Genomic DNA, 26,821 nt, shown 5'->3' with positions numbered 1-26,821 from the left:
TTTCTGAACTCTGACTGACTGCACCACCAAAATTAGTTATTAGGAAACAGAAATCTCCACAACGAAATTTGCCTTATTTATGGCACTGTCAGAGTACACAAAAGTCACTCAGCCACTCATCATGGAATGACAGCAGGTAAACTTACTCCACCACAACCAGTCTCACCGCAAGAAACTCAACCACCGATTGTTTGAACAGGGTGCTCTGCAGTCGCTGACCGATTTGGCATTAGTACTAGATCGACGCTGCGTCCCTAAAGAATCAGAGATGTCCGACAATGGTGCCTCAGCGATCAACCTTCTGTCTTATGAGACACTGGTACACGCCGTGGCAGGTGCAGTGGTAAGGACATCTCAACGTAGTTTGCCTATGCATGAACAGTCCTTTAATAATAAAGACAATGGCAAAACGTTCGAATAACTACACTGAAATGTTACAACCGGTGACTCTGGCTAGTTTGTTAGTTAGCATACTGTGTCAGATTGTATCAACTTTGTGAATGTAGAGTGTAACTTAGGTTTAACTACCCGTCTATATCCTATATATCATAATGTATTTGCTTCTAGGGTAGCATGACGGCGATGTCCGTCTTCTTTCCTTTGGATACAGCGAGGATCAGACTTCAGGGTGAGTTGTAGATTGGTGGTATATACTGACTGCTGATAACCATCCTTGTTGTCAGTGTGGCCATACTTGTCTGCTATAACGTTGGACTCTGCACCCAAGGGTCAGTGAGTTCACAAGGAAATGAGTGATGGATATATAGAAGTGGAAACATTGACAAGAGAGACCTTACCATTGCATGAGCATACCAGAGCTGCAGACTACTTACAATGTTACAATAATGTAAGAAAATGACAATCCCTTTTCTGCCTTCGTTTTCTGTTGCAGTGGATGAGAATCGGAAGTCCAAATCGACTGCCATTCTCCTGGCTGAAATAGCAAAGGAGGAAGGCCTGTGAGTATTGTATGGAACTGTACACATACTTTACTACAATTTATAATCCACCTTAGATTGCTCAAATCAATTGACTGGAAAGGAAAGCTGGCCTCGTACCACCGCATACAGGGCTTTCACTGGGCTGTTGTACCCATAGATCTAGAATAGAGTAGTAGAATGGCCATTCCTTTCAGTTCAAAGCAATGTTCCATGATATGTCCATTCCACCCATTGTATTTCTATGACTACTTTAATTACATTTACATTTAAGTCATTTTAATGTGTTGGGCCAGGAGATGTCCCCAGTCAGATCACATGCACAGGAAAAACTCCTAGTCCTGGGTTCCCATGGCCCAATGACTTACTTTGCAGATTTCCCTGGTCTCTCTCCTCTCCCCTCTCAGGTTGTCTCTGTACAGAGGCTGGTTCCCAGTCATCTCCAGTCTGTGCTGCTCCAACTTTGTCTACTTCTACACCTTCAACACACTGAAGAAAGTCATGGTGGGTAATCAGGGCCGGTCCAGCCCGGGAAAAGACCTCCTCATGGGCTTCATCTCAGGTAGGAGGACCGAAACAGGGACCTTTTAGTGGTATTGACTAAGTCACTATCAACCTACTGCCACCTATTTTGATGGACTCTAAGTCATTGATGTAGTTATATTAGGGAAGGGGAGTCTGAGAGGTGATTAACAGAGAGATGATTAACAGAGAGATTCATTGAAGAAAGTAGATTTGACCTCCATATTGAAATGTATTTAAATGTCTTTCTGTTGCCCGTGTTGTGTGTTTCGCCCCCAGGGGCAGTGAACGTGCTCCTGACCACGCCCATGTGGGTGGTCAACACCCGGCTCAAGCTGCAGGGGGCAAAGTTCAGGAACGAAGACCTCCAGCAGACCCACTACAGAGGCATCTTTGGTGTGTGTTATTCACTGTTGTCTCTTTTCAGTACTAGTAAAATGTGACTTACTATCATCATACAATGTATGTTTTCGATTGCAGATGCTTTCTCGCAGATCATAGCCAGCGAGGGAGTGGGGACTCTTTGGAATGGTACACTGCCTTCTCTGGTGCTGGTCTTCAACCCTGCAGTCGTGTTCATGTTCTATGAAGCCATGAAGAGGAAAGCAGGCCGAGGAGGGAGGAAGGTGAGGGAAGGAGAGGAGGGAGCCAGCTTTGACACCTCTGTGGCGTGTCTGAGTGTCAGTCATGCTGAAAGTTTTTAAGCCTTTGTTTGTTTTTGTCTGCTCCTAGATTACATCAGCAGAGATCTTTCTCATTGGAGCTGTGGCCAAGGCCATCGCTACCACGGCGACGTATCCCCTGCAGACCGTCCAGGCCATTCTAAGGGTAAACAAATACACCTGCAAACTTGTATATCTATAAACGCACACACCTGCAAACTGAACACTCATAAGCAGTGTTTCCCCAACGTTACCCATCAAACTGTGTCCGATATCATGATTGTGTGTACTGCTCAGTAAAATAAGTCCATATTTCCTGTACTCACAGCTCATTTTGTTGATTAAATTAGTCTTTCTCTCCCCCCAGTTTGGGCAGCACAAAGCTGAGGGCAAGGGAGGTCTACTGGGCAGTCTCCGAAACATGGTCTACCTACTTATGGACAGAATCAAGTGAGTAGATCACACACACAATGGAACTCTTGCGTCTCAACAGTCTGACTACTGCAATGTGGTGGGACATTTTCAGACCGTCTTGTGCCAATGAGTACATCTTGTGTTGATCCATGGACGTGTTCCCTCCCTGTCCTCTCCCCTGCAGGAGGCATGGTGTGCTGGGCTTATACAAAGGCCTGGAGGCCAAACTGCTCCAGACGGTACTAACGGCAGCCCTCATGTTCGTGGTGTACGAGAAGATCACCGCAGCCACTTTCAAGGTCATGGGCATCAACAAGAAACTGAAGCACTGAGGGTTGATCAAGCCCCTAGACCTCAACCTGCACTGGCTATACAACGGTGGTCACCCCCCACTCTGGTCCTGGAGAGGAGCTCACAGGGTGTGCCGGGTTTTGTTCCTGCCCAGCAATGAAACCCCTGGTTCAAATTGACCTATAGATGTTACCACGTATCTGGAACTTGATTCAGGTGTGTTTACCACTGGGTTATGACAAAAGCCTACACACCTGTCTCCAAGATGAGGGCTGGTGACCACTGGGCTACCGACTCCCCATCCCAACTTCCCTTTCCTCAATCCCAACATACACCTCAACCAGAGATGGTGTCTCCTCTCTTTTCCCCTTACACTCAGGGGTTTATTCCACATGCAGTATTCATATGTCTTCCCTACGCTGCCAATATGGGTGAATCTCTCTGGAAACGGTTGTACATGGTCTTATAGGAGGTGCCATAACTGTCTAGCGTATGCATTCTGTGGCAATTGTATTATACCTGAATGAATGGCATTACATTTGAAGCTTGTTATGCTTTCTCCACCACTATTACTTTGTAGTGCTGATAACAACTAGCAGTTTTACTAGCCAACTCCTTTTGGCTTAGACGTTGTCTTGCCAAATAGTTGTTTAGCAAGACGATGCCAAACAACTATTTGCTTAACAAGCTTGGACAATGCCCAAGCTAGTGAATAGCAATATTCTCAAGAATGTTGAGGGCTTGAGTGAAGCATCAAGGCATTTGCAAACATGACTGTATTCTATTTAAAAGTCTGTATATACTCTCCTTCAGCCCTGTGTTAAGACCACTGCAAACCCTTTCCGGAGAGTTGTTACTGCTCTTCAAAAGTAGCTGTTGATTTCTCAGCTGGCTGTGACAGTTTGGTGCCTACAGTTGAAGTTGGAAGTTTACATACACCTTAGCCAAATAGATTTAAACTCACAATTCCTGACATTTTAATCTTAGTAAAAATTCCCTGTATTAGGTCAGTTAGGATCACCACTTTTTATTTTAAGAATGTGAAATGTCAGAATAATAAGAGTGATTTATTTCAGCTTTTATTTCTTTCATCACATTCCCAGTGGGTTAAAGTTTACATACACTCAATTAGTATTTGGTAGCATTGCCTTTAAATTGTTGAACTTGGGTCAAACATTTCAGGTAGCCTTCCATAAGCTTCCCACAATAAGTTAGGTGAATTTTGGCCCATTCCTCCTGACAGAGCTGGTGTAACTGAGTCAGGTTTGTAGCCCGCCTCGCTCGTACATGCTTTTTCAGTTCTGCCCACAAATGTTCTATAGGATTGAGGCCAGGGCTCCGTGATGGCCACTCCAATACCTTGACTTTGTTGTCCGTAAGCCATTTTGCAACAACTTTGGAAGTATGCTTGGTTTCATTATCCATTTGGAAGACCCATTTGCAACCAAGCTTTAACTTCCTGACTGATGTCTTGAGATGTTGCTTCAATATATCCTCATACTTTTCCTCATGATGCCATCTATTTGGTGAAGTGCACCAGTCCCTCCTGCAGCAAAGCACCCCCACAACATGATGCTGCCACCCCCGTGCTTCACGGTTGGGATGGTGTTCTTCGGCTTGCAAGCGTCCCCCTTTTTCCTCCAAACATAATGATGGTCATTATGGCCAAACAGTTCTATTTTTGTTTCATCAGACCAGAAGACATTTCTACACAAAGTACGATGTTTGTCCCCATGTGCAGTTGCAAACTGTAGTCTGGGTTTTTTATGGCGGTTTTGGAGCAGTGGCTTCTTCCTTGCTGAGCGGCCTTTCAGGTTATGTCGATATAGGACTCGTTTTACTGTGGATATAGGGACTTTTGTACCGGTTTCCTCTAGCATCTTCACAAGGTTCTTGGATTGATTTGCACTTTTCGCACCAAAATACGTGAATCTCTAGGAGACAGAACGCGTCTCCTTCCTGAGCAGTATGACGGCTGCGTGGTCCCATGGTGTTTATACTTGCGTACTATTGTTTGTACAGATGAACGTGGTACCTTCAGGCGTTTGGAAATTGCTCTCAAGGATGAACCAGACTTGTGGAGGTCTACAATTTTTTTGAGGTCTTGGCTGATTTCTTTTGATTTTCCCATGATGTCAAGCAAAGAGCCACTGAGTTTGAAGGTAGGCCTTGAAATACATCCACAGGTACACCTCCAATTGACTCAAATGATGTCAATTAGCCTATCAGAAGCTTCTAAAGACATTACATAATTTTCTGGAATTTTCCAAGCTGTTAAAAGGCACAGTCAACTTAGTGTATGTAAACTTCTGTCCCACTGGATTTGTGATACAGTGAATTATAAATGAAATAATATGTCTGCAAACAACTGTTGGAAAAATGACTTGTGTCATGCACAAAGTAGATGTCCTAACCAACTTGCCAAATATTTACCTTGTATTGCCTTTTAATGAAGCCAGTCAACCATTTCTCACAGTCTTATGATTTAATTCAGAATACAATAATGATTATTCTAAATACTTCTCTTATTTAAAACAAGTTTTCCCCAACCACCTAACAAGGAACAACTCTGGGCCCTAGTTATTATTAAAATACCAGTTGACCATAAGAGTTTAACCTAGAAGAATGTCTGCAAGACAAAAGGCTACTTTTATTTATTTAGGTTTTCGGTATAAGATGAGTGTTACGTCATGTTTCACAAACTGTAGCCAGGAATGTTCAGTCAGTTTTACCTCATTGCTGCTCAACAGGTTTGTCTTCATTAGGGACCAACCGGACTGAAACAGGGAGGGACTACATGAACTTGTCCAATAAGAAACCCTCATTTTTATTTTACGTTGCACTAACGTTTTCTGTTTTATGCCCTAATGAACATAACCAAGATGAAAAGGAGAGTTGGTTGGGTCTGTCTATAGAGAAATCGGATAAATACTTTTAAATATTTTTGACATTTAGATAAATAATCTTAATCTCTAGATTGGATCAACATTTTTCCAAATTGAAACGCATAGTATACATTTTCTATGCTATCTTGGAATATATCTTGTCTACTTAACTTGCACAGAACATGTGAAGGGGTTTATATTAAAATCTAAACTGGTTAAATGAAAATGGGCCAACTAGAAGAATCAATACATGTGCATTTTGCAATCTATGTAATGTTGTCATGCATTGTCATTGTTCATTGGAATTCTTGGGCCTGTACTTTTTTATGCTAAGTGCCTCCAAACCTAGGAACTAGCGATGGTGATGGACCAGATCTGTTGATCGCACTGTAAAGACTGATGACACACATCACATTCTGATTGTGCTGATCAGTAGTCAAATCTGTTATGTCTTAAAATCAGTAGTTCATACAACCCATAATCTGCTGCCTTGCTTAGCCTAGACAGTAGGCTATGTATGTAGATTGGATGTTCAGAATGATATGAACAGTATGTGACCTGTACTAAGAAAGCTGACTGTCTTCCACAGCAATAAATTATACAAGTTATAATAACTGCTTCTCTACATTTTACTATATCATCTTTGTTGCACAGAAATTCAGACTTACAGTGCATTCGGAAAGAATTCAGACCCCTTGACGCTTTACACATTGTTATTTAAAAAAAAATCTATTTAACTAGGCAAGTCAGTTAAGAACAAATTCTTATTTACCATGACGGCCTACCCTGGCCAAAACCGGAAGACGCTGGGCCAATTGTGCGCCGCCCTATGGGACTCACAATCACGGCCAAATGTGATGCAGCCTGGATTCGAACCAGGGACTGCAGTGACGCTTCTTGCACTGAGATGCTGCGCCAATCAGGAGCCTTATTCTAAAATGTATTAAATATTTGTTTCCCCTCAATCTACACACAATACCCCATAATGACAAAGCGAAAACAGGTTTTTAGAAGTTTCTGAAAATGTATTAAAAATAAAACATACCTTATTTACATAAGTATTCAGACACTTTGCTATGAGACTCGGAATTGAGCTCCGGTGCATCCTGTTTCCATTGATCATCCTTGAGCTGTTTCTACAACTTGATTGGAGTCCACCTGTGGTAAATTCAATTGATTGGACATTATTTGGAAAGGCACACACCTGTTTAAGCTCCCACAGTTGACAATGCATGTCAGCAAAAACCAAGCCATGAGGTCGAAAGAATTGATCTTTAGAGCACCAAGACAGGATTGTGTCGAGGCACAGATCTGGGGAAGGGTACTAAAAAATGTCTGCAGCATTGAAGGTCCCCAAAAACACAGTGGCCTCCATCATTCTTAAATGGAAAAAGTTTGGAACCACCAAGACTCTTCCTAGAGCTGGCCTTCCGGCCAAACTGAGCAATCGGGGGAGAAGGGCCTTGGTCAGGGAGGTGACCAAGAACCCGATGGTCACTCTGACAGAGCTCCAGACTTCCTCTGTGGAGATGGGAGAACCTTCCAGAAGGACAACCATCTCTGCAGCACTCCACCAGTCAGGCCTTTATGGTAGAGTTGCCAGATGGAAGCCACTCCTCAGTAAAAGGCACAGCCTGCTTGATGTTTGCCAAAAGGCACCTAAAGGACTCTCAGACCATGAGAAACAAGATTCTCTGGTCTGATGAAACCAAGATGTGACACTTGGCATTCAGGCTAAAGAGTTCAGTCTGGAGGAAACCTGGCATCCCTACAGTGACGCATGGTGGTGGCAGCATCATGCTGTGGGGATGTTTTTCAGTGGCAGGGACTGGGAGACTAGTCAGGATCAAGGGAAAGATGAACGGAGCAAAGAACAGAGAGATCTTTGATGAAAACCTGCTCCAGAGCGCTCAGGACCTCAGACTGGGGAGAAGGCTTACATTCCAACAGGACAATGACCATAAGCACACAGCCAGGACAATGCAGGAGTGGCTTCGAGACAAGTCTCTGAATGTCCTCGAGTGGCCAAGCCAGAGCCCGGATGAACATCTCTGGAGAGACCTGAAAATAGCTGTGCAGCAACGTTCCCCATCCAACCTCACCGAGCTTGAGGATCTGCAGAAAAGAATGGGAGAAACTCCCCAAATACAGGTGTGCCAAGCTTGTAGCGTCATAACAAAGACTCGAGGCTGTAATCGCTGCCATAGGTGCTTCAACAAAGTACTGAGTAAAGGGTCTGAATACTTATGTAAATGTCACTTTTTATTAGTTATTAATTTGCAAACATTTCTAAACCTGTTTTTGCTTTGTCATTGTGGGGTTTTGTGTGTAGCTTGGGGGGGGGGGGGACAATTGAATCAATTTTAGAATAAGGCTGTAATGTAACAAAATGTGGAAAAATTCAAGGGGTCTGAGTAATTTCAGAATGCACTGTATGTGGTTATAAGTCTATTTCCACTTCTGACTTGAGGAATGATTAAGGACGTACAGTAGGACATGACAAGATGTGCCTTGGAATTCATGGAGAACTCTGGGACTAGGATGCATCCTGCAGATTTTAAATTAATAATCATTCTGTAAATTGCATTGAAATAAATGAAAGCTATGACAGATTAACATCTTCACAGAGCAAATATAGTTTTTTTTTTTTGTTAATTCCATTCAGCACAACTGCATTGTAGAATCAAACTTTTACCTGGGATGTTTTCTACCATCTGTGACATTGTCAATGCTTCATTCAACGAAGGTGTCATTTATTATAGGACAAAGGACAATGCATTCTGACACTGGACAGTTTCCATGAAAACTTTGGTTAAAACTGCTTATGCAATATGTTCTTACAGTGCATATGTTTTTATGTGGCATAATTTAATTAATGTACTTCAGAAAAGAACAGAAGTGATCGATATGCCCATGAGGTTAATAAAAAAGTTTGATTGGGAAATTAAATCTTGTTATGGTACTATTGTTTGACAGTTTCAGAGCAGACACTTCAAACCGCAACTGTTACATTCAAATCACTGAATTTTGTAATAAAATAAAAAAATACAAGTCAGAGATGAGCTGAAAAATTTAAATACTTCACATAAAAAAAGACATCACAAACCATTAGGAAAGATATGTCTTCTGTAAACCTGGACACCATTTGTGAGAAAGTCCCAAAAGCTGGTTTGTGAATGCTAAAGTCCATGCTGATCCACACTATATAACTCAGCCACTCTGGGAGGAAAATGGAAGTTGAATAAAATTACTTTCTTTATCATCAAAAACCGACCCGTCAGAACCCGCCTACTCCTTCAGGGCGCTTGGTGTGTTTCTACTTCATTATCAAATAACAGGTTTCAGCGTTAAAGTATTGCTTCAAGTCCATACTGGTGTAAGGTGACAACCTTGGCCTGTACCCATAAAGCATATCAGAGTAGGAGTGCTGATCTAGGCTCTGTTTTGCCTCCTAAATCAGAATGAATAGGATGAGGGACCTGATTCTAGATCAGCACTCCTACTCTGAGACGCTTTGTCAATACGAGCCATTGTCAGGTTTGTTCTGAATCAGGTCTGAGGTGTGTGGTGGTGTGTCTCACGACTGGTTGAACTGGTCATCTCCCTGATGTACCAGTCTGGTAGGAAGGAGTACTGAGAGTCTCTGTGGATGGAGTAGGTGACGTCTCGGTGTGGATCCCATGAGAACAGGTGCACCATCCTGACAGAAATAAATAACAGTTAACTAGAGTCAATACGTTTCTAGGGAAACTCTTGACTGTATGCAATAGCAAGTTCTCTTAAGCTTTTTTTAATGGTAGCAGAAAGTAAAGGTTATGAGCACTTTAATAAAATAAGTACTTTAAAAAGAATCTTAATCATATCAAGCATCACCTTGGATTGTCTTCTGTGACCACACTCTTCACGAAGGACAGGAATTCACAGCAGAAGTTCATGCAGACAGTTGGCTTCCAGCAGTTGGTTTCATTCTGTATGAGAGAATAGAGACAACCACTTAGGACAACCAAGCACGCACATTGTTTTTAAACTCACAAAATAGGCATCCTATATTACACAGACCTACTGGGTTTCTGGTATGAGACCTGTTACAAATGTGTATGTTCTTTTTCAGAAGAAAATAAAACAAAACCGTACCTTGATAAGCTGAGATATCTTGGAGATGTGGTAAGTCTCCACAGACACAACCACTCCGTCATGATCACGGAAACCAGCTACGATTCGCGGTACCCCAGGAAGAAAGGACTGGGCCCACCACTTTAGTAGTTTAAACCTGGATGGAGAACATACACAAGAGAAAACACACATTTTAACTCTTGAGAAAATGTTCCAACTGAAGATGTGAGGAGCTAGCCTTGGTTCCAGTTTCATTCTGTGTATATTCATCAGCAAAACATGTCTTTACCAGACAGTGACAACAGAGCTGGTTACTGGGCAATTCCATGGTAATGAAATTACGCTGAGACTCAGATTTTTCACTTTAAAATGTATGTCTAACAAAAAACATTTAAAAGTTTAACAAACCATACAACTCTATGCATAGAGACTACTTTTAACAATTTACACTAAGAATTTTACAAATACAGGAAGAACTGTGCAGATACAAAGTTTGGTAATAGAATAAAACTGAAGGAGATTTTACTGTAATTCTGTTACCAAACTTTGCACCTGCACAATTTTTCAAGTAAATGTTTTTTTATTTTTTATTGTGTCAATTGTTCAACATAGTCAGTGTGCATAGAGTTGTATGGATTGTTAAACTTTGAAATCAATGGCTTTTGTTTGGCATACAGTTTAAAGAAAAATATGAGTCTCAGCTATATTCCGTTAACATGGAATTGCCCAACTGCAGATATCCAGAGATATAAGATATGGATATGCAGATGTGCAATCCATCTCCGTAATAGGGGGCTAGTGCAGAGCGTATCTGTGGATAGTTTACCTGTGGAAGTTGCTACGTTGTTTGGGGGTGGAGATTTCCAGTGAGGTCTTCATCTCGATGTAGTTGGCTGGAGGAGACGGGGCCTTGGGGTCTTTGTCCCGACAGTCCACCTCGCCAGAGAACAGCAGTCTGTGCTCGGCTAGCCGGGTCTGGACTACAGTGCAGAAGGCCTCGTTGGTGTTTACAACCCCACCCGGGTCTGGAAGACTCTGGGCGTCATCTGAAAGAACATTACAGACATTTCAAAACCATCCAAGGCCTCCAACTACCATCCCAAGTATGAGAAATATTATGCATTTCTGGGTGTAGGCTTTTCAGGAACTGTACACCAATCTCAAGTGATATAAAACCATCAATAAAAACCATCAGCAATCAATCATCTGAAAGTCCACCACAACATACAGTGGCTTGCGAAAATATTCACCCCCTATTTTTCCTATTTTGTTGCATTACAACCTGGAATTAAAATGACTTTTTTGGGGGTTTGTATCATTTGATTTACACAACATGCCTACCACTTGAGCATGCATAAATATTCACCCCTCCAAAATCAATACTTTGTAGAGCCACCTTTTGCAGCAATTACAGCTGCAAGTCTCTTGGGGTATGTCTCTATAAGCTTGGGACATCTAGCCATTGAGATTTTTGCCCATTCTTCAAGGCAAAACTGCTCTCCTTCATGGATGGGTTCCGCTGGTGTACAGCAATCTTTAAGTCATACCACAGAATCTCAATTGGATTGAGGTCTGGGCTTTCAATAGGCCATTCCAAGACATTTTAATGTTTCCCCTTAAACCACCCGAGTGTTGCTTCAGCAGTATGCTTAGGGTCATTGTCCTGCTGGAAGGTGAACCTCTGTCCCAGTCTGAAATCTCTTGAAGACTGAAACAGGTTTCCCTCAAGAATTTCCCTGTATTTAGCGCCATCCATCATTCCTTCAATTCTGACCAGTTTCCCAGTCCCTGCCGATGAAAAACATCCCCACAGCATGATGCTACCACCACCATGCTTCACTGTGTTCTCGGGTTGATGAGAGGTGTTGGGTTTGCGCCAGACATAGCGTTTTCCTTGATGGCCAGAAAGCTCAATTTTAGTCTCATCTGACCAGAGTACCTTCTTCCATATGTTTGGGGAGTCTCCCACGTGCCTTTTGGCGAACACCAAACGTGTTGGCTTATATTTTTCTTAAGCAATGTATTTCTTCTGGCACTCTTCCGTAAAGCCCAGCTCTGTGGAGTGTACAGCTTAAAGTGGTCCTATGGCCAGATACTCCAATCTCCGCTGTGGAGCTTTGCAGCTCCTTCGGGGTTATCTTTGGTCTCTTTGTTGCCTCTCTGATTAATGCCCTCCTTATCTGGTCTGTGAGTTTTGGTGGGCGGCCCTCTTTTGGCAGGTTTGTTTTGGTGCCATATTCTTTCCATTTTTTAATAATGGATTTAATGGTGCTCCGTGGGATGTTCAAAGTTTCTGATCTTTTTTATAACCCAACCCTGCTCCGTACTTCTCCACAACCTTGTCCCTGACCTGTTTGGTGTGCTCCTCTTTATGGTGCTCCTTGCTTAGTGGTGTTGTAGACTCTGGGGCCTTTCAGAGCAGGTGTATATATACTGAGATCATGCAACAGATGATGTGACACTTAAATAAAGTCCACCTGTGTGCAATCTAACTAATTATGTGACTTCTGAAGGTAATTGGTTGCACCAGATCTTATTTAGGGGCTTCATAGCAAAGGAGGTGAATACATATGCACGCATCACTTTTCCGTAAAAAAAAAAAAAACAAGTTATTTTTTTCATTTCAATTCATCAATTTGGACTATTTTGTGTATGTCCATTACATGAAATCCAAATAAAAATCAATTTAAATTACAGGTTGTAATGCAACAAAATAGGAAAAATGCCAAGGGGGATGAATACTTTTGCAAGGTACTGTAACAACTCAGTGCGTACAGCAAAAGAGGAATACAAGAAGCCATCCTCTACCTGCACAGGTGTACTGTTCAAATTTGTACCCCCAGTACATCATCTCCTCGTGCCTCTCGGTGCGGTTCTCCCGGTCCCGGCGTGCAGCCTCCGTCTCCACCTCACTGATGTACAGTGTCCCCCCCATCCTGGTCACAGCCAGCAGCCAGCCCTCCCGGGTCTCATAAGGCGTGGTCAACAGCTTGGTTAGGTGGCCGCGCCATGTCACAATGTCTACACCTAATGCACTGGTAGGAGAGGTAGATCAAAGAATACATGTCTGTCAGAACACACAGGTTAATATAGTCACAGTCATTCCTTGTGACTAGGAATCACAGAATTGACTGAGGATATTGAGTGTGTGTATATTGAATATTGTGTCCATCACAACTGATCCCATTGTGAAATGTTTATGGCCTTGACTGACAATTAGTGGGCCTATATCTGTATAACTAGACAGAAAGGTGTTGCTATTGATGAATAATTTATCAATCAAAATAACATCTCTTAAACTGACACTAGTGGTGCTTACCATGGGGAAGAAGAAGCAGCGGTGTCCTTCGACTGCAGCTTGGACCTGTTTGCCAGGATCCATCTGAGGATGTGGTCCAGTTTCTCCTTCACCCTGTCGTCCCTCTTGACGAAGCGGCCCCTGTACCCGTCCCTCAAGTCGAAGTTAGGACAACTCTTCTCCGGCTCCACGTAGTAACGCAGCTGCCGGGAATCATTGAAAAACCTGCGCTCAGAGTCCAGGGAGAAATGTCCCACCTCCACAGGCTGTTTGTATAAGGGGAAGTCTCTCTCGTACAGCTGTCGTTGTATGCTCAGGCTCTGGGTTGGGGGGCTAGATGGGGGTGTTGAAGGGCCAGCCGGGTGATGGTTCTGACCGGGTCTGAAGCGCTTGTGTTGGAAATGACCTCTCCCACTGTCATCCATGTCTCTCTTGAATGTTGACTGGTGGTTGTCGTGGTGATTGGAGTTTGGATGTTGTGGTCTGTGGTGGGACTGGTGGCGTTGGTCCATGGTGATCTAGGAAGAGACAAATATATCTGGTTAATAATCATTCAAATAACAATCTGTGTCTGACTCAATCTCTTCCAATCTTTCCTTTTTGTATACTACTCCTAATTAAAAGCCCAAAGCAGTCCAAATGTGACTTTCCTGTGTTTTCTTTTTTTTTACATATTTCCACACTTTGAAGTGTGTGAAATAAAAAAATGATAATTCCCTTTTAGCTGTTTGAAAAGACTGCCTGAAATGTCAGTCTATTTAGGTGGGATGGAGTTTTAGCCTGCCTGGTGTAGATTAATTAATAGACCAATAAAAAAAGGGAGTTCCAAAACTGGGGCAAAACAGACGGGGTTGGCTTAGATTGTTGACAGGAGGAAGGATGACGGAAGCGGACACACTGATGTGGATTGGGAATCTAATGGCGGTAGAATCAAGGAGAATTTGAACATTGTCCAAAATAATGGAAAATGGAGCAAGATAACGTACAAGGCTGAGAATGACCCTTCGTATCTTGTAGGAGTGCGGTTTGTTAATGACGAGCAGCCGATCGGATTACTAATCTTGAAGAATCCATTTGATACAGTCAGGTCCATAAATATTTGGACATTGACCAAGGTATTATTGTTATTTTAGCTGTCTACCACAGCATATTGGAGTTGAAATGAAATAATGAATATGAGCTTTCATTTGAGGGTATTTACATCCAAAGCGGGTGAACGGTGTAGGAATTACAGCACTTCTTATATGTGGTACCCCCCTTTTTAAGGGACCAAAAGTAATTGGACAATTGGCTGCTCAGCTGTTCCATGGCCAGGTGTGTGTTATTCCCTCATTAGTTCATTTACAAGTAAGCAGATAAAAGGTTTAGAGTTTATTTCAAGTGTTGCATTTGGAATCTATTGCCGTTAATCCTCAATATGAAGTCCAAAGAGCTGTCACTGGCAGTGAAGCAAGCCATCCTTAGGCTGAAAAATCAAAACAAACCCATCGGAGAGATATCAAAAACATTAGGTGTGGCCGAATCAACTATTTGGTACATTCTTTAAAAGAAAGAACACACTGGTGAGCTCAGGAACACCAAAAGGCCAGAAAAACTACAGAAAACAACTGTGGTGGATGACAGAATAATTATTTCCCTGGTGAAGAAAAACCCTTCACAACAGTTGGCCAGATCAATAACACTCTCCAGGAGGTAGGCATATCTGTGTCAGAGTCAACACCAGAGTAAATACAGACGGTTTACCACAAGATGTAAACCATCTGGAAGACCAGATTACAGTTTGCCAAACAACATCTAAAAAAGCCTGTACAGTTCTGGAACAACATCCTATGGACAGATGAGATGAAGATCAACTTGCACCAGAATGATGGGAAGAGAAGAGCATGGAGAAGGGAAGGAACTGCTCATGATTCGAAGCATACCACCTCATCTGTCAAGCATGGCGTGGGCATGTATGGCTGCCAATGGAACTGGTTCCCCTGTATTTATTGATAATGTGACTGCTGACAAAAGCAGCAGGATGAATTCTGAAGTGTTTAGGGCTATATTATCTGCTCAGATTCAGCCAAATGATTTAAAACTCATTGGATGGTTCTTCACAGTGCAGATGGACAATGACCCAAAGCATACTGAAAAAGCAACCCAATACTTTTTTAATGCAAAGAAGTGGAATGTTCTGCAATGGCCAAGTCAATCACCTGACCTGAATCCAATTGAGCATGCATTTCACTTGCTGAAGGCAAAACGCCCCAAGAACAAGCAGGAACTGAAGACAGCTGCAGTAAAGGCCTGGCAGAGCATCACCAGGAAGGAAATCTAGCATCTGTTTATGTCTATGTGTTCCAGACTTCAGGCAGTCATTTGCAACCCTGTATTAAAACTCACAATTTAATTTATGATTGTTAGTTTGTCCAATTACTTTTGAGCCCCTAAAATTGGGGGGGGACCACATAAAAAGTGCTGTAATTCCTACACCGTTCACACGACTTGGATGTAAATACCCTCAAATTAAAGCTGAATGTCAGCACTTTCAGCTCATCCTGATTGTTTCCTTTCAAATCCTTTGTGTTGGCATACAGAGCCAAAATGAAAATAACTTGGTCAATGCCCAAATATTTATGGACCTGACTATATCCGAACTGGTGGAGAGTGCTGGGTAAAGTGAAGGCTGTGATGATCACGAGAGGCGGGCTTGTTTTGATTTTTTTGTACTTCTGCTGATCAGAAGGAACGTGTGTTGCGTCTCACCCGAGTTGATAAGTTTGACATGTCGTGTGTGTCTCTTAGAACAGGGCACCCCTCAAGGAGGTAATATCTGGCGTCTCGTGGGAAGTCGATGCACGTCAGATGAATCGTGTGGTGAATGATGAAAAGGTGAAGAGTCTATCTGTTCTTTTGTGGAGTGTCTCCTTACTCAAGTGCATTTAGGGTATATAAACTAGAGTCAGAGTATTTATCCCAAGAACAACGCAGTGTGATCACTGCAAAGCTTTTGGACATGTTTCAAGTGTTTTCAGAAGGGAGAAGCCGAGATGTCCAAGTTGTGTAAAAGATCATGTCCTGTGTTTTAAAAGTGATGAAAATGTTGCAATTGTGGTGGGAACAATGAAGCCAGGTCTTTGGAATGCCCGACAAGGGTGAAAGAGAATGAGGCGGCCAAAGTCAGGGCTGTCCAGAGCATTTCATATGCAGCAGCTGTTAAAAGGGTTAAGTGTTCGAATGGTGCTCCTGATGAGTCCATGGTGGTGGATAGGCCTTCACTGCAGCCTGCAGCGGTTGCCTTTCACCAGCAGGACCCAAATATTTTGAAGGTTAAGAAGGTGGACTTTGTGGCCTTTATAGCTTTGGTGATTAATGGTACTGCCAAGGTGGAGAGAAAGTCCAGGAAAATAGATATCATTGTGGATGCGGCGGAGCGGTTCCTGGGATTGAAATATTTCTCAGCGGAGGATGGCGTATTGTCACAAGCCGTACCACCCTCTCAGCCGTACCACCCTCTCAGCCATACCACCCTCTCAGGCCCTAGAGCCTGTGAAGGGAGATATTGAGCTTTGAGGTAAGGAAGTCAAATCAAATGTTATTAGTCATATGCGCCGAATACAAACTTACAGTGAAATGTTTACTTACGAGCCCCTAACCAACAATGCAGTTTAAAAATTTGGATAAGAATAAGAAATAAAAGTAACAAGTAATTAAAGAGCAGCAGTAAAATAACAATAGCGAGACTATATACAGGGGGGAACCGGTACAGAGTCAATGTGCGGCGGCACCGGTTAGTTGAGGTAATATGTACATGTAGGTAGAGTTATTAAAGTGACTATCCATAGATGATAACAACAAAGAGTAGCAGCGGTGTAAAAGAGGGGGGGGGGGGGGGGGGCAATGCAAATAGTCTGGGTAGCCATTTGATTAGTTGTTCAGGAGTCTTATGGTTTGGGGGTAGAAGCTGTTTAGAAGCCTCTTGGACCTAGACTTGGCGCTCCGGTACCGCTTGCCGTGCAGTAGCAGATAGAACAGTCTATGACTAGGGTGGCTGGAGTCTGACAATTTTTTGGGCCTTCCTTTGACACCGCCTGGTATAGAGGTCCTGGATGGCAGGAAGCTTGGCCCCAGTGATGTACTGGGCCGTTCGCACTACCCTCTGTAGTGCCTTGCGGTCGTTGGCCGAGCAGTTGCCATACCAGGCAGTGATGCAACCAGTCAGGATGCTCTCGATGGTGCAGCAGTAGAACCTTTTGAGGATCTGAGGACCCATGCCAAATTTTTTCAGCCTCCTGAAAGGTTTTGTCGTGCCCTCATCACGACTGTCTTTGTGTGCTTGGACCATGTTAGTTTGTTGGTGATGTGGACACCAAGGAACTTGAAGCTTTCAACCTGCTCCACTGCAGCCCCGTCAATGAGAATGAGGGCGTGCTTGCTCCTGTAGTCTACAATCATCTCCTTTGTCTTGATCACGTTGAGGTGAATTGAGGTGAGGTGATTGTTGTCCTGGCACCACACGGCCAGGTCTCTGACCTGACCTCCTCGCTATAGGCTGTCTCGTTGTTGTCGGTGTCATCGGCAAACTTAATGATGGTGTTGGAGTCGTGCCTGGCCTGGCCAATTTTAGTTTTGGTTGTGTCAATGTACTATTTTTATTTGGGTGGATGAAGTTAGTTTTCGATGTCATGTGTGGTTTTGGTGTTTTCCTTGGTTTTTCAACCCATCCAGTTGGTGGCGGCAAAACACCTTTCTGGGTTCTAGTCTGCCATAAAACCCACAGAAGAAGAAGTTCCAAACCTCTCTGCCAAGAGGTTGGTTTTCCCCTCCCCACTCCTAGCAAAATTCTTGTTTGAGAAATTGCTCTTTGGTAATAAGCTATTTCAGTTTCTTTTTGACCATTTTAATTCAAAACAATCACTGTAATTTACTTGATTGTTACCCAGAAATGATTTGATATTGATATTTTTTAAATATTTTTTATAATGTCTGCATTGGACTTTTAACTGATCTGGAAGAACAGGATGGATAGATGGAGAGCCAAAATGGGTCAATCACATTGCTTCTTCCTATTTATTCATGGCCACTGCAGTCTTTCTTTCCATCTCCTTTGGGATGCAAACCACAGAAGTAGGCTGGCTAGTGTAAGAAATTGTATAAGATACTGGTAACTTGTTTTAACCACTTCTCAACATAAGCTATAACTTGGCACAACATCCACCCATCCCCCACTATACCCCCACTTTTGTACCTTGTTAAGTAACCACAGACCCACATACTCAACCCTCCCCCATGAATAGGACTCTGTTAAAACAGAGGCATATACATTATGCTCAAGGATGAGACTATAAGACAATGAACTGTGGAAAGGGCCAATGGAGACGTCGACATCAGGCCGAACAGGATTACCCACGACCCAGATCGACCAATCGGAAGGCCAGACTTCAAGATCAACCTACTTTGCTAGTTGTCTATATAATCTGTATGTACTGTGTAGAGCGGTCTCTTCTCCGACGATTTCATAAGAATCAGACAGAAAGGAGCCGTGCACGCTTTTGCCTGATATCTTTACACTTGAATAAAACGGCCTTATTATAAAATTATCCACCTCGTCCTATGTCTCCACTTGTTCTCCTGTCTCCAATAAACGTTTTACTAACAGAACTTGGTAAGCAGAGGATGGCTAACAGCCTTACAATTCGGTCCATAGAGAGTTGATGAGACAGGAGGCGAGTGGGAGAAAGATTCAAGAAGGAGAGGTGACCCGCTCGAGGGAGACGTCGGCGATTCAACTCACCCAGGAAACTGATCAAAGAGCTCGAAAATATTAAGGTAAGCAGAGCCGGTTTAATCAAAATCTGCATATTGTATTATAGCCAATATCTAAATTCAATGATCAGAAGTACTGTGGTGAGTGAATTGTTGCTAAATTTATGTGGAATTGTTTAGAATCTAAGGCATGGTGTAAGGATATCTGCGTTAAAAATCCCATTCCAAGTAGTCTGATAACAGTGAGGAATTAACTGAATGTATTCCAAGTAGTCTGATAACAGTGAGGAATTAAATGAATTTTGTCTGAATGTATTCCAAGTAGTCTGATAACAGTGAGGAATTAAATGAATTAACTGAATGTATTCCAAGTAGTCTGATAACAGTGAGGAATTAAATGAATTTTGTCTGAAATATATTCCAAGTAGTCTGATATACCAGTGAGGAATTGTGGTAATAGCGAACCTGAGCCTACTGGAGTTGGCATTCCAGTAGACAGAGGGCTATGCTGAATGTATTCCAAGTAGTCTGATAACAGTGAGGAATTAAATGCTGAAATGTATTCCAAGTAGTCTGATATACCAGTGAGGAATCGATGAAATAAGTTGCATGAGCAGAACCGAGACAAGTCGATAACGCCAAATCAATGTGAGTGATTGAACGTTCCACGAGGCCGATTGCTAATAATTAGCCATATGCTAAGTTGAGGCTGTGTTGGAAGTGACCGCCGGGTCAGAGAAGCAGCTATTTTCTGCTGATAAGTTGACCTGATTTTTCCCTCTCGTGCTGTTGATAAATCCTTAAGGGTTAGAATTAATTTGACAATTATTTTAGAAGCGCTTGATTTACTAGTATATTGTTCCCAAAGGAAATTTCTTAAATGTTTTGGCAAAGTATTTAATTAATAATAAAAAATAAAAAAAAGAGTTCAAATTAATCGAAAAAGTTAAAAGTAATAATATCTTTCGAATAAAAGATCTTATAATTGCCATTCCAATTATATCAGGAGCGCCTGAATTCATTAGTATATTGTTCCCAAAGGAAACTTCTGAAATATTTTGCCAAAGTATTTAATTAATTGAATAAGCGAAAAGCAATAATATTTGTATTATAAGTACCTAAAACTGTCATTCCAATTATATCAGGAGCGCGTGAATATATTCGTATATTGTTTCAAAAAGATATAGCTGAAATATTGTTGGAAAACGAAAATAATTCATCGAATACACGGCAATAAAATTCTTTGTCCACGCGGGTCGGACACGAGACTAAGGGGGGTTAGAGAAAAAATACATCGCTGGTTTCGATCAGTGACGGGCTGAAGTATACAAAGATAATAATAGACCCAGACATAGCTTAACGACAAAATGACCACGACTATCGTCCCCAAACACAAATTCAACGAATATTTAGATCAGAGAATGAAAGACAGAGCAGGCGGGAGATTACATTACAAACCCGTTAAAAGAATTTGGGAAGAAGTGAGGCTGAAATGGACGCAAGCCGGTTTCCTTAGTGGAGTCTCCCCATCAAAAGGGCAGCTCCTCACTATGGAGAAAGAATTAGGGGAAGCAGTGAAGGAAAAGATAGAAAGTGAAGCTGAAAAGAATAAGAGTCACTTATTTAAAAAGGAAGGAACAAAGCAAAGGGAAAGAGCAGAGGCTGAGCTGAAATTAGGAATTTGGGCAATTGAAGAAATTAGAAGAGCACTCCCTTACAGGAAACCTGATATGATGGGGGTGGCCACTGAAGCCCCAACTGACACCAAAGAGGGCAGGCCCAACAATAATGATGAGCAAAGAATTCACGTTCAGCACTGTTTAAAAAAAATAATAATAATAATAATAATTAAGCAAAAATAACCTTTTGGTAATGGTAGACAGGTTTTCCAAATGGGTCGAGGCAATACCAACAGCACGTGAGGATGCCAGGTGAGTCATTAAGTGGCTGCAGACTGAACTCATACCAAGTTGTGGAGTTCCAAGGCAAATCCGATCCGACAAACGGGTCCCATTTCAGTAACCAACACCTGAGACAGGTGGAGGAAAGATTGGGTATTGTGCTCAAGTTTGGGTTAGTGTACAGGCCACAATGTCAAAAGCCTCGTGAAACGCGCCAATCAAATGTATGTGCAGGTTTGAAGTTGATTTGGGTTGAAGCCCTGCCCCTGGCATTGATGGCCATGAGAGCCTCGCCAGGTGCAGGCACCCATCTCTCTCCTCATGCTTGGTCCACCAAGGGAGGGAGGTCATATGCCCGCCCTTGAAGTATAACAAATTGTAATGTCTGATAATTGACGGAACTTTCTGCAGCTCTCTCCACACAGATTCACAAGGTCCAGAAGGGGAGCTGACGAGAGATCCGGCACCACGGAAGGTAAAAAAATTGGTGACTGGGTGGGGTAAAAGTCCACAAGAGAAAGTGGCTAGAACCCAGGTGGACTGGACAGTACGAAGTGAGGGAGGTTACTTCACACTCAGTCCAGGTCAAAGGTAAATCAGGCGCACCTTGGCACCACCTCACACATTGCACTCCAGCCCCAATCCCTTCTAGAACACTGACAGAAGTCAGAGCTGATTTAAACAGCTTAAATCCGATTCCAAATGAAGACATTCCTGACTCAGGGGATGCGGCATCAAACTCCGCCTCCCCTGAAAAAGGAACCTCGCCCATTTAGAGGGACATTTCTCCCTCCCTGGGCAAGACTAGGGATATCTGGCCCCTTATTTGTGATATTCCTCCACACACTCATAACTCTTAGAATAGTTTGGGGGTGGAGAGCTATACAGAGAATGGACAGAAGATGGCAGTATTGCAGCACTCAACGGTCTCCCAGGAGCCTGTTTGAGTGCTGGTGACAGAGAAAAAAATTAAAACCAATTCGGAGTAGAGAGAATACGTTTAATAACTTATTCAGGTTAAATTTATAGACTAATGATATTATTGTTATGGATTGGGTGACATGCGATATAAATTTAGCGAAGTATATGGTAAGTTTACACTTTGGAATGGAGAAAGTTGAGAAGTCGATTTTACTTATACGATAGTTTTGCTGCCAAACTTAGTTGGGGTAACTAGATGTTTTGCCTAGAGGCAGGAATAAGACAGTCATTTTTGGTATTATATTGGCTAGTTGCTGCGTTCTGAACACAGGTTGAGCGCTAGTAAACGCATATCTTTATTTGAACTATACTAATCTATTTGATAAAAATACTAAACCTGTATATTTAACATTTGATAATGATTGGCAAATCCATATATTTAACCACAACTTTGAATTTAGCATTGAGTATTATAGGAGGAACGGGATAAAATGTGTACTTTCCCCACCGGGTGTGGCCGTATTAAATTATGCTAGAGAAAATTGGTTGCGTCATTTAGAGGGAAAATGTGTACATTATAGCTTTGAGATACTTTTCAAAAGTTGCTGAAAGTTATTGGTTTTTGTTTAGGTAACACCAGAGAATTCGAACAATAAGTAAACGTATTCTAAACGTGATCTGTTTTCATTATGGGGAACAATGAACGACTCGCAACCTGGTATGGCTGGCAGGGAGTTTTTAAAGGGACAGTACACGTTTATCACAGTTGTGTTACATGAAACATCGGGGAAATTTAGAACGAATGATTTAAGGGTATTATCATAATTATTAGGTTTTGTTTTTGTGGTAAACGTTTGGGTTACGGGGTTTTCCGTGTTCCCAGAGACAAGATATCTTAAAAGAATACACTCATATTGGAATAGGAGTTTTACTTTCTGAGTTTTATTTAGGCAAGGGACTTTGAGAAGATAAAGGGTTCTTTTGGTATGCCTAGATATGGTATGGAACACGAATGTAGGTGTAACCTTTTTGACCTATTTTCATTGCATTTTCCGGTGACTTGATCACTCACGGGAGAATGTAGTGGGAATAATGAATTTGTGTCATTTGGGATACTAGTTTATAACTCTTGACCATAAGGTTAGCATTTGTTTTGGCCATTAGAAGATAGAGATAGGTTTATTAAGGTTATGTAAGGACTTTAGAGATTGACACTATAAGACATGTTGTTATTTTAAATCCATTTGGGATAGATAAAGTCAAAACAGTGAGACACTTAGTTAATATTGCAAAAGAACACATAGTTGTTATTGACTATTATTAGAAAAAGGCAGACAGATGGGTCTATCCCACACTGTTGAGACCTTGAAGGTTTGAGAGTAGAGTGGGGAGGGTGGACCAGGAAATGAGCAAGGTAGGCTGTGAAATAAGAAAGGAGAGAAAGGGTTTAACATATATAAGCAGCACAGATACATTTTAAAGTAGATAAGTCACTTGACAGAGAATTGGAAAAAAATAGATATGAATGTACGCCCAAGGGAGAATTGGATATGCGGCGAATGAATGGGACGTTTCTATATTATAATGTACTAAGTCATTATTTAGAGTAGGTAAGGTTGATACCTGGCCAGAGCCAGGTATCAAACGGGGGAGGGGTACATTGTGGTCTAGGATAGGATGGGGCCTATTGGAAAATAAACTAATGTAAAATTCAAAATTATAGCTAACAAATAGGTATAGAAGTTAAATATATAATCAGATAAAACAAATGAGAAACTGGTGGTTAACCAAATCTGTATGTCCAGGATTTTATGCGTTGCAGGTGAATTAAAGGAGAAGGTGATTCACTCGACCTGGGGGCATATCGCACTTGGAGGGTGAGACACACTGACACTGCCGAATGATCACAGAGTTAAGGAGAAGAACTGTTGCTAATAAAGCTCGGGGGTCAACTCCTTAATGAAAATTCCCTGACCCCGACCTTTCCTCACTGTGTACGTTCATAGAAGTGAAAGTGTTGTTTGACCTCTGGCTGATGATGTGTTCTTTGGGAGAGGGTGGGGTTTTACAGGACTGCTTGCAGTCCTGAGCTGTCTGATTAGGATACGACGGGGATGTTACCATCACAGTGTTGCCAGAACCACCACCAGTTCTAACGGACCAGGGTTCAGCCGGCCTCCTCCACCACTTCAAGACCAAGTCCCACGCCATCACCTAAGCTCTCCAATCTGGTACAGGTAATAAATATAAAAGACATCTAAGATAGTGAACAATTGGGGACTGAAACTGGTTATGAGGAAAGGGAGAATATGTGGTTGGCCTACAGAATACTTAATAGAAAGGACTGTGTCGTATGTGGACATGCCAGACCTATTCTGGCTGCTCACCCATTTGCCCTAAGTAATGTGGAAGGTTGGATGTGTATATTGGAAAGTTTAAGCCAAATTCAACCTTGTGTAAAACTCTTGAGTTTTGTGTTCCCAGAAGTACCTCCCCAGAAGGTACCGTGGGGAGTTAAGGCATATGGAGGATATTACAGCTGTAACACTGGTACAGGTAGAGGTAGAGACTATGGGAGGTTCCCTACTGCTGCCTGCATCACTAATGTCACTATTAACTAGAGGTGTTGCTGATGTATGGTGGATGTGTGGACCTGCCAGGCAGTTGACCCCCATTTTGAAAGGAAATTGTCGTTGCACATGTGTTTTGGCCAGTCTGATACCACCATTGCCTATTATTGAGGTTATAACTAACCAACTTCTGGGAGCTGCACATGACACAGAGGCTTGGGACCAACCCAGGAGACGGCAGAAACGTGACGCTCCTTGGTCCGAGGGTACAGATAACATGCACACCAACCGGTTGGGGTCCCAATAGGGGTCCCCCACGAATACCAGACATCAAACAGGAATGATGGCCTGTGGCATCTGATGCCCATCATTGGCCCAGCTATTGTTGATGCTAAAACAAAAGCTCTGGATCAATTATATCTATTATAATTAATGATGATTTGTTAAACACACCCACACAGCACTTACAGGGATGGCTGAACAATTGGATGCTACCTCTCAAACCAGTAGACACAATAGACTAACACTGGACATAAGTCTGGCCAACCAGGGAGGTGTATGTAAAATGATTGTAGAACAGTGTTGCACGTTTGTTCCTAACAATACTAGTCCGGATGGGAGCATTTCAAAAGCTCTGAGTGGGTTGGCAAGGTTATCAGTGGAGATGAAGGGTCTTGCAGGTGTGGAGGAGAGTGGACTGTTCCCCTGGCTGGGTGGTTGGTTTGGTAAGTATACTGCAATGATGATTACTGGATTTCTGACACTAGTTGTTGTTTTTCATTTTTGTGTTGCCTGTATCATACCTTGTTTGAAGTCTGTTACAGATGTGGAAAGGGCCTATGGTATGATGCCGCTGCTTGATGCTCCAGTTGGAGAGGCTGATACGAAAACAAGCTTCCGCAGGAAAGTGGGCTTGACAGAGGAGGACCCTTGGTTTGCTGTAGTTGATGTTGTCGAATGAATAAAAAGTGATGTTTGTCCTCCCTGTTGTGAAGGTTTGAAGTTCCCGGGTGGCGACGAGCCCACCTGGTACAGGTTGTATAGAGGGATGGACCTGAGGGTTTAACATATTCTCGTTTTTTGGGTTACTAATGTGTGGTTGGCCACTCCAGGTGTAGTTATTGGAGTGGTCTCCTTTTTGGTCCTTGCTTATTTACGACTCAACTTACATTGATGCTAGTGGTGTCCCTAGGGGGTGCCAGATGAATATAAACTGGTGGACTAAGTGACAGCTGGGTTTGAATCTTCTGTCTGTTGGTGGTGTACAGTTAATAAAAATGTGGACAGAATTAACTACATTCATTTTAATGTCCAGAAACTGGGCAATTGGACTCAACAAGGCTTCGAGGCGGTCCATGGACAATTGGCAGCTACGTCCCTGATGGCATTTCAAAATAGAATCGCGGTTGATATGTTATTGGCTGAACCGGGGGGGGGTCTGTACTATGTTTGGTGAACAGTGTTGTACTTTCATTCCCAACAATACGGCGACGGATGGGAGTTTGACTGTAGCATTGGAGGGACTTCGTACCCTAAATGGTAAGATGAAACAGCATTCTGGAGTGGACACTTCTATGTGGGACTCATGGATGGATGCTTTTGGTAAATATAAGACGTTGGTTTCCTCTATCCTAGTATCTATTTCCGTTTTTGCAGGCATTCTTGTACTTTGTGGATGCTGTTGCATTCCATGTGCGCGGACGCTTGCTAGCCGTGTTATCACTGCTGCCATAGACCCTAATCAGGAAAGGGCCCAAATGTTCCCATTGCTTGATGATGGGGAAGCTGGACCTGTCTATCTATTTGAGGACTAAGAAACTTTTATGTCACGTCTCTTGTGAGACGTGAAGAGGGGGAATTACAAAATTTGTCCTCTGACAAATTTTATCCCATAGCTTTGTCTTTTTTACTTTTATGTCATGTCTCTTGTGTGATGTGTAGAGGGGGATTAACAAAATTTGTCTTCTGACAAATTTCATCCCATAGTTTTTGTTTTTTTACTTTTATGTCACGTCTCTTGTGAGACGTGAAGAGGGGGATTTGTAAGAAATTGTATAAGATACTGGTAACTTGTTTTAACCACTTCTCAACATAAGCTATAACTTGGCACAACATCCACCCATCCCCCACTATACCCCCACTTTTGTACCTTGTTAAGTAACCACAGACCCACATACTCAACCCTCCCCCATGAATAGGACTCTGTTAAAACAGAGGCATATACATTATGCTCAAGGATGAGACTATAAGACAATGAACTGTGGAAAGGGCCAATGGAGACGTCGACATCAGGCCGAACAGGATTACCCACGACCCAGATCGACCAATCGGAAGGCCAGACTTCAAGATCAACCTACTTTGCTAGTTGTCTATATAATCTGTATGTACTGTGTAGAGCGGTCTCTTCTCCGACGATTTCATAAGAATCAGACAGAAAGGAGCCGTGCACGCTTTTGCCTGATATCTTTACACTTGAATAAAACGGCCTTATTATAAAATTATCCACCTCGTCCTATGTCTCCACTTGTTCTCCTGTCTCCAATAAACGTTTTACTAAC

At 42.4% G+C, this 26,821-nt stretch overlaps 3 protein-coding genes across 4 annotated transcripts in view; 2 read left to right on the top strand and 1 right to left on the bottom strand.

The window, feature by feature from the left end:
• Positions 1–14: 14 nt before the first annotated feature.
• slc25a17l (solute carrier family 25 member 17-like) lies at positions 15–5,295 on the top strand. Of its 2 annotated transcripts, XR_011674576.1 has the most exons (10): positions 15–343; positions 568–628; positions 893–959; positions 1,346–1,500; positions 1,740–1,856; positions 1,941–2,086; positions 2,193–2,288; positions 2,490–2,572; positions 2,721–4,090; positions 4,162–5,295. XR_011674576.1 is itself a non-coding variant. In XM_071396679.1 (9 exons), the coding sequence occupies exons 1-9, from the start codon at positions 269–271 to the stop codon at positions 2,866–2,868; spliced, it is 948 nt and encodes a 315-aa protein (XP_071252780.1). In that variant the 5' UTR covers positions 15–268; the 3' UTR covers positions 2,869–5,295. The 2 variants fall into 2 exon arrangements, 1 of the variants encoding a protein (XP_071252780.1); XM_071396679.1 differs by having other exon boundaries at positions 2,721–5,295.
• LOC139573331 (decapping and exoribonuclease protein-like) lies at positions 3,878–13,654 on the bottom strand. Its single transcript, XM_071396666.1, has 6 exons — positions 13,145–13,654; positions 12,634–12,860; positions 10,652–10,871; positions 9,847–9,982; positions 9,586–9,680; positions 3,878–9,412 (listed from the first exon to the last, which is right to left on the bottom strand). Exons 1-6 carry the CDS (start codon positions 13,633–13,635, stop codon positions 9,262–9,264), a joined length of 1,320 nt encoding a protein of 439 aa, XP_071252767.1. The 5' UTR covers positions 13,636–13,654; the 3' UTR covers positions 3,878–9,261.
• A 4,237-nt stretch (positions 13,655–17,891) lies between these two features.
• Positions 17,892–26,821, top strand: part of LOC139573300 (inactive serine/threonine-protein kinase 19-like) — a 24,030-nt gene continuing 15,100 nt past the window's right edge. Inside the window, exon 1 of the mRNA XM_071396594.1 lies at positions 17,892–17,972. The gene's annotated coding sequence lies outside the window, so the exon portion shown is untranslated. The remainder of the gene's footprint in view (positions 17,973–26,821) is intronic.

This window comes from Salvelinus alpinus, chromosome 1, assembly GCF_045679555.1.
Source record: "Salvelinus alpinus chromosome 1, SLU_Salpinus.1, whole genome shotgun sequence".
Taxonomy (NCBI): Eukaryota; Metazoa; Chordata; class Actinopteri; order Salmoniformes; family Salmonidae; genus Salvelinus; species Salvelinus alpinus.
This window is presented reverse-complemented; position numbering and strand designations above follow the sequence as displayed.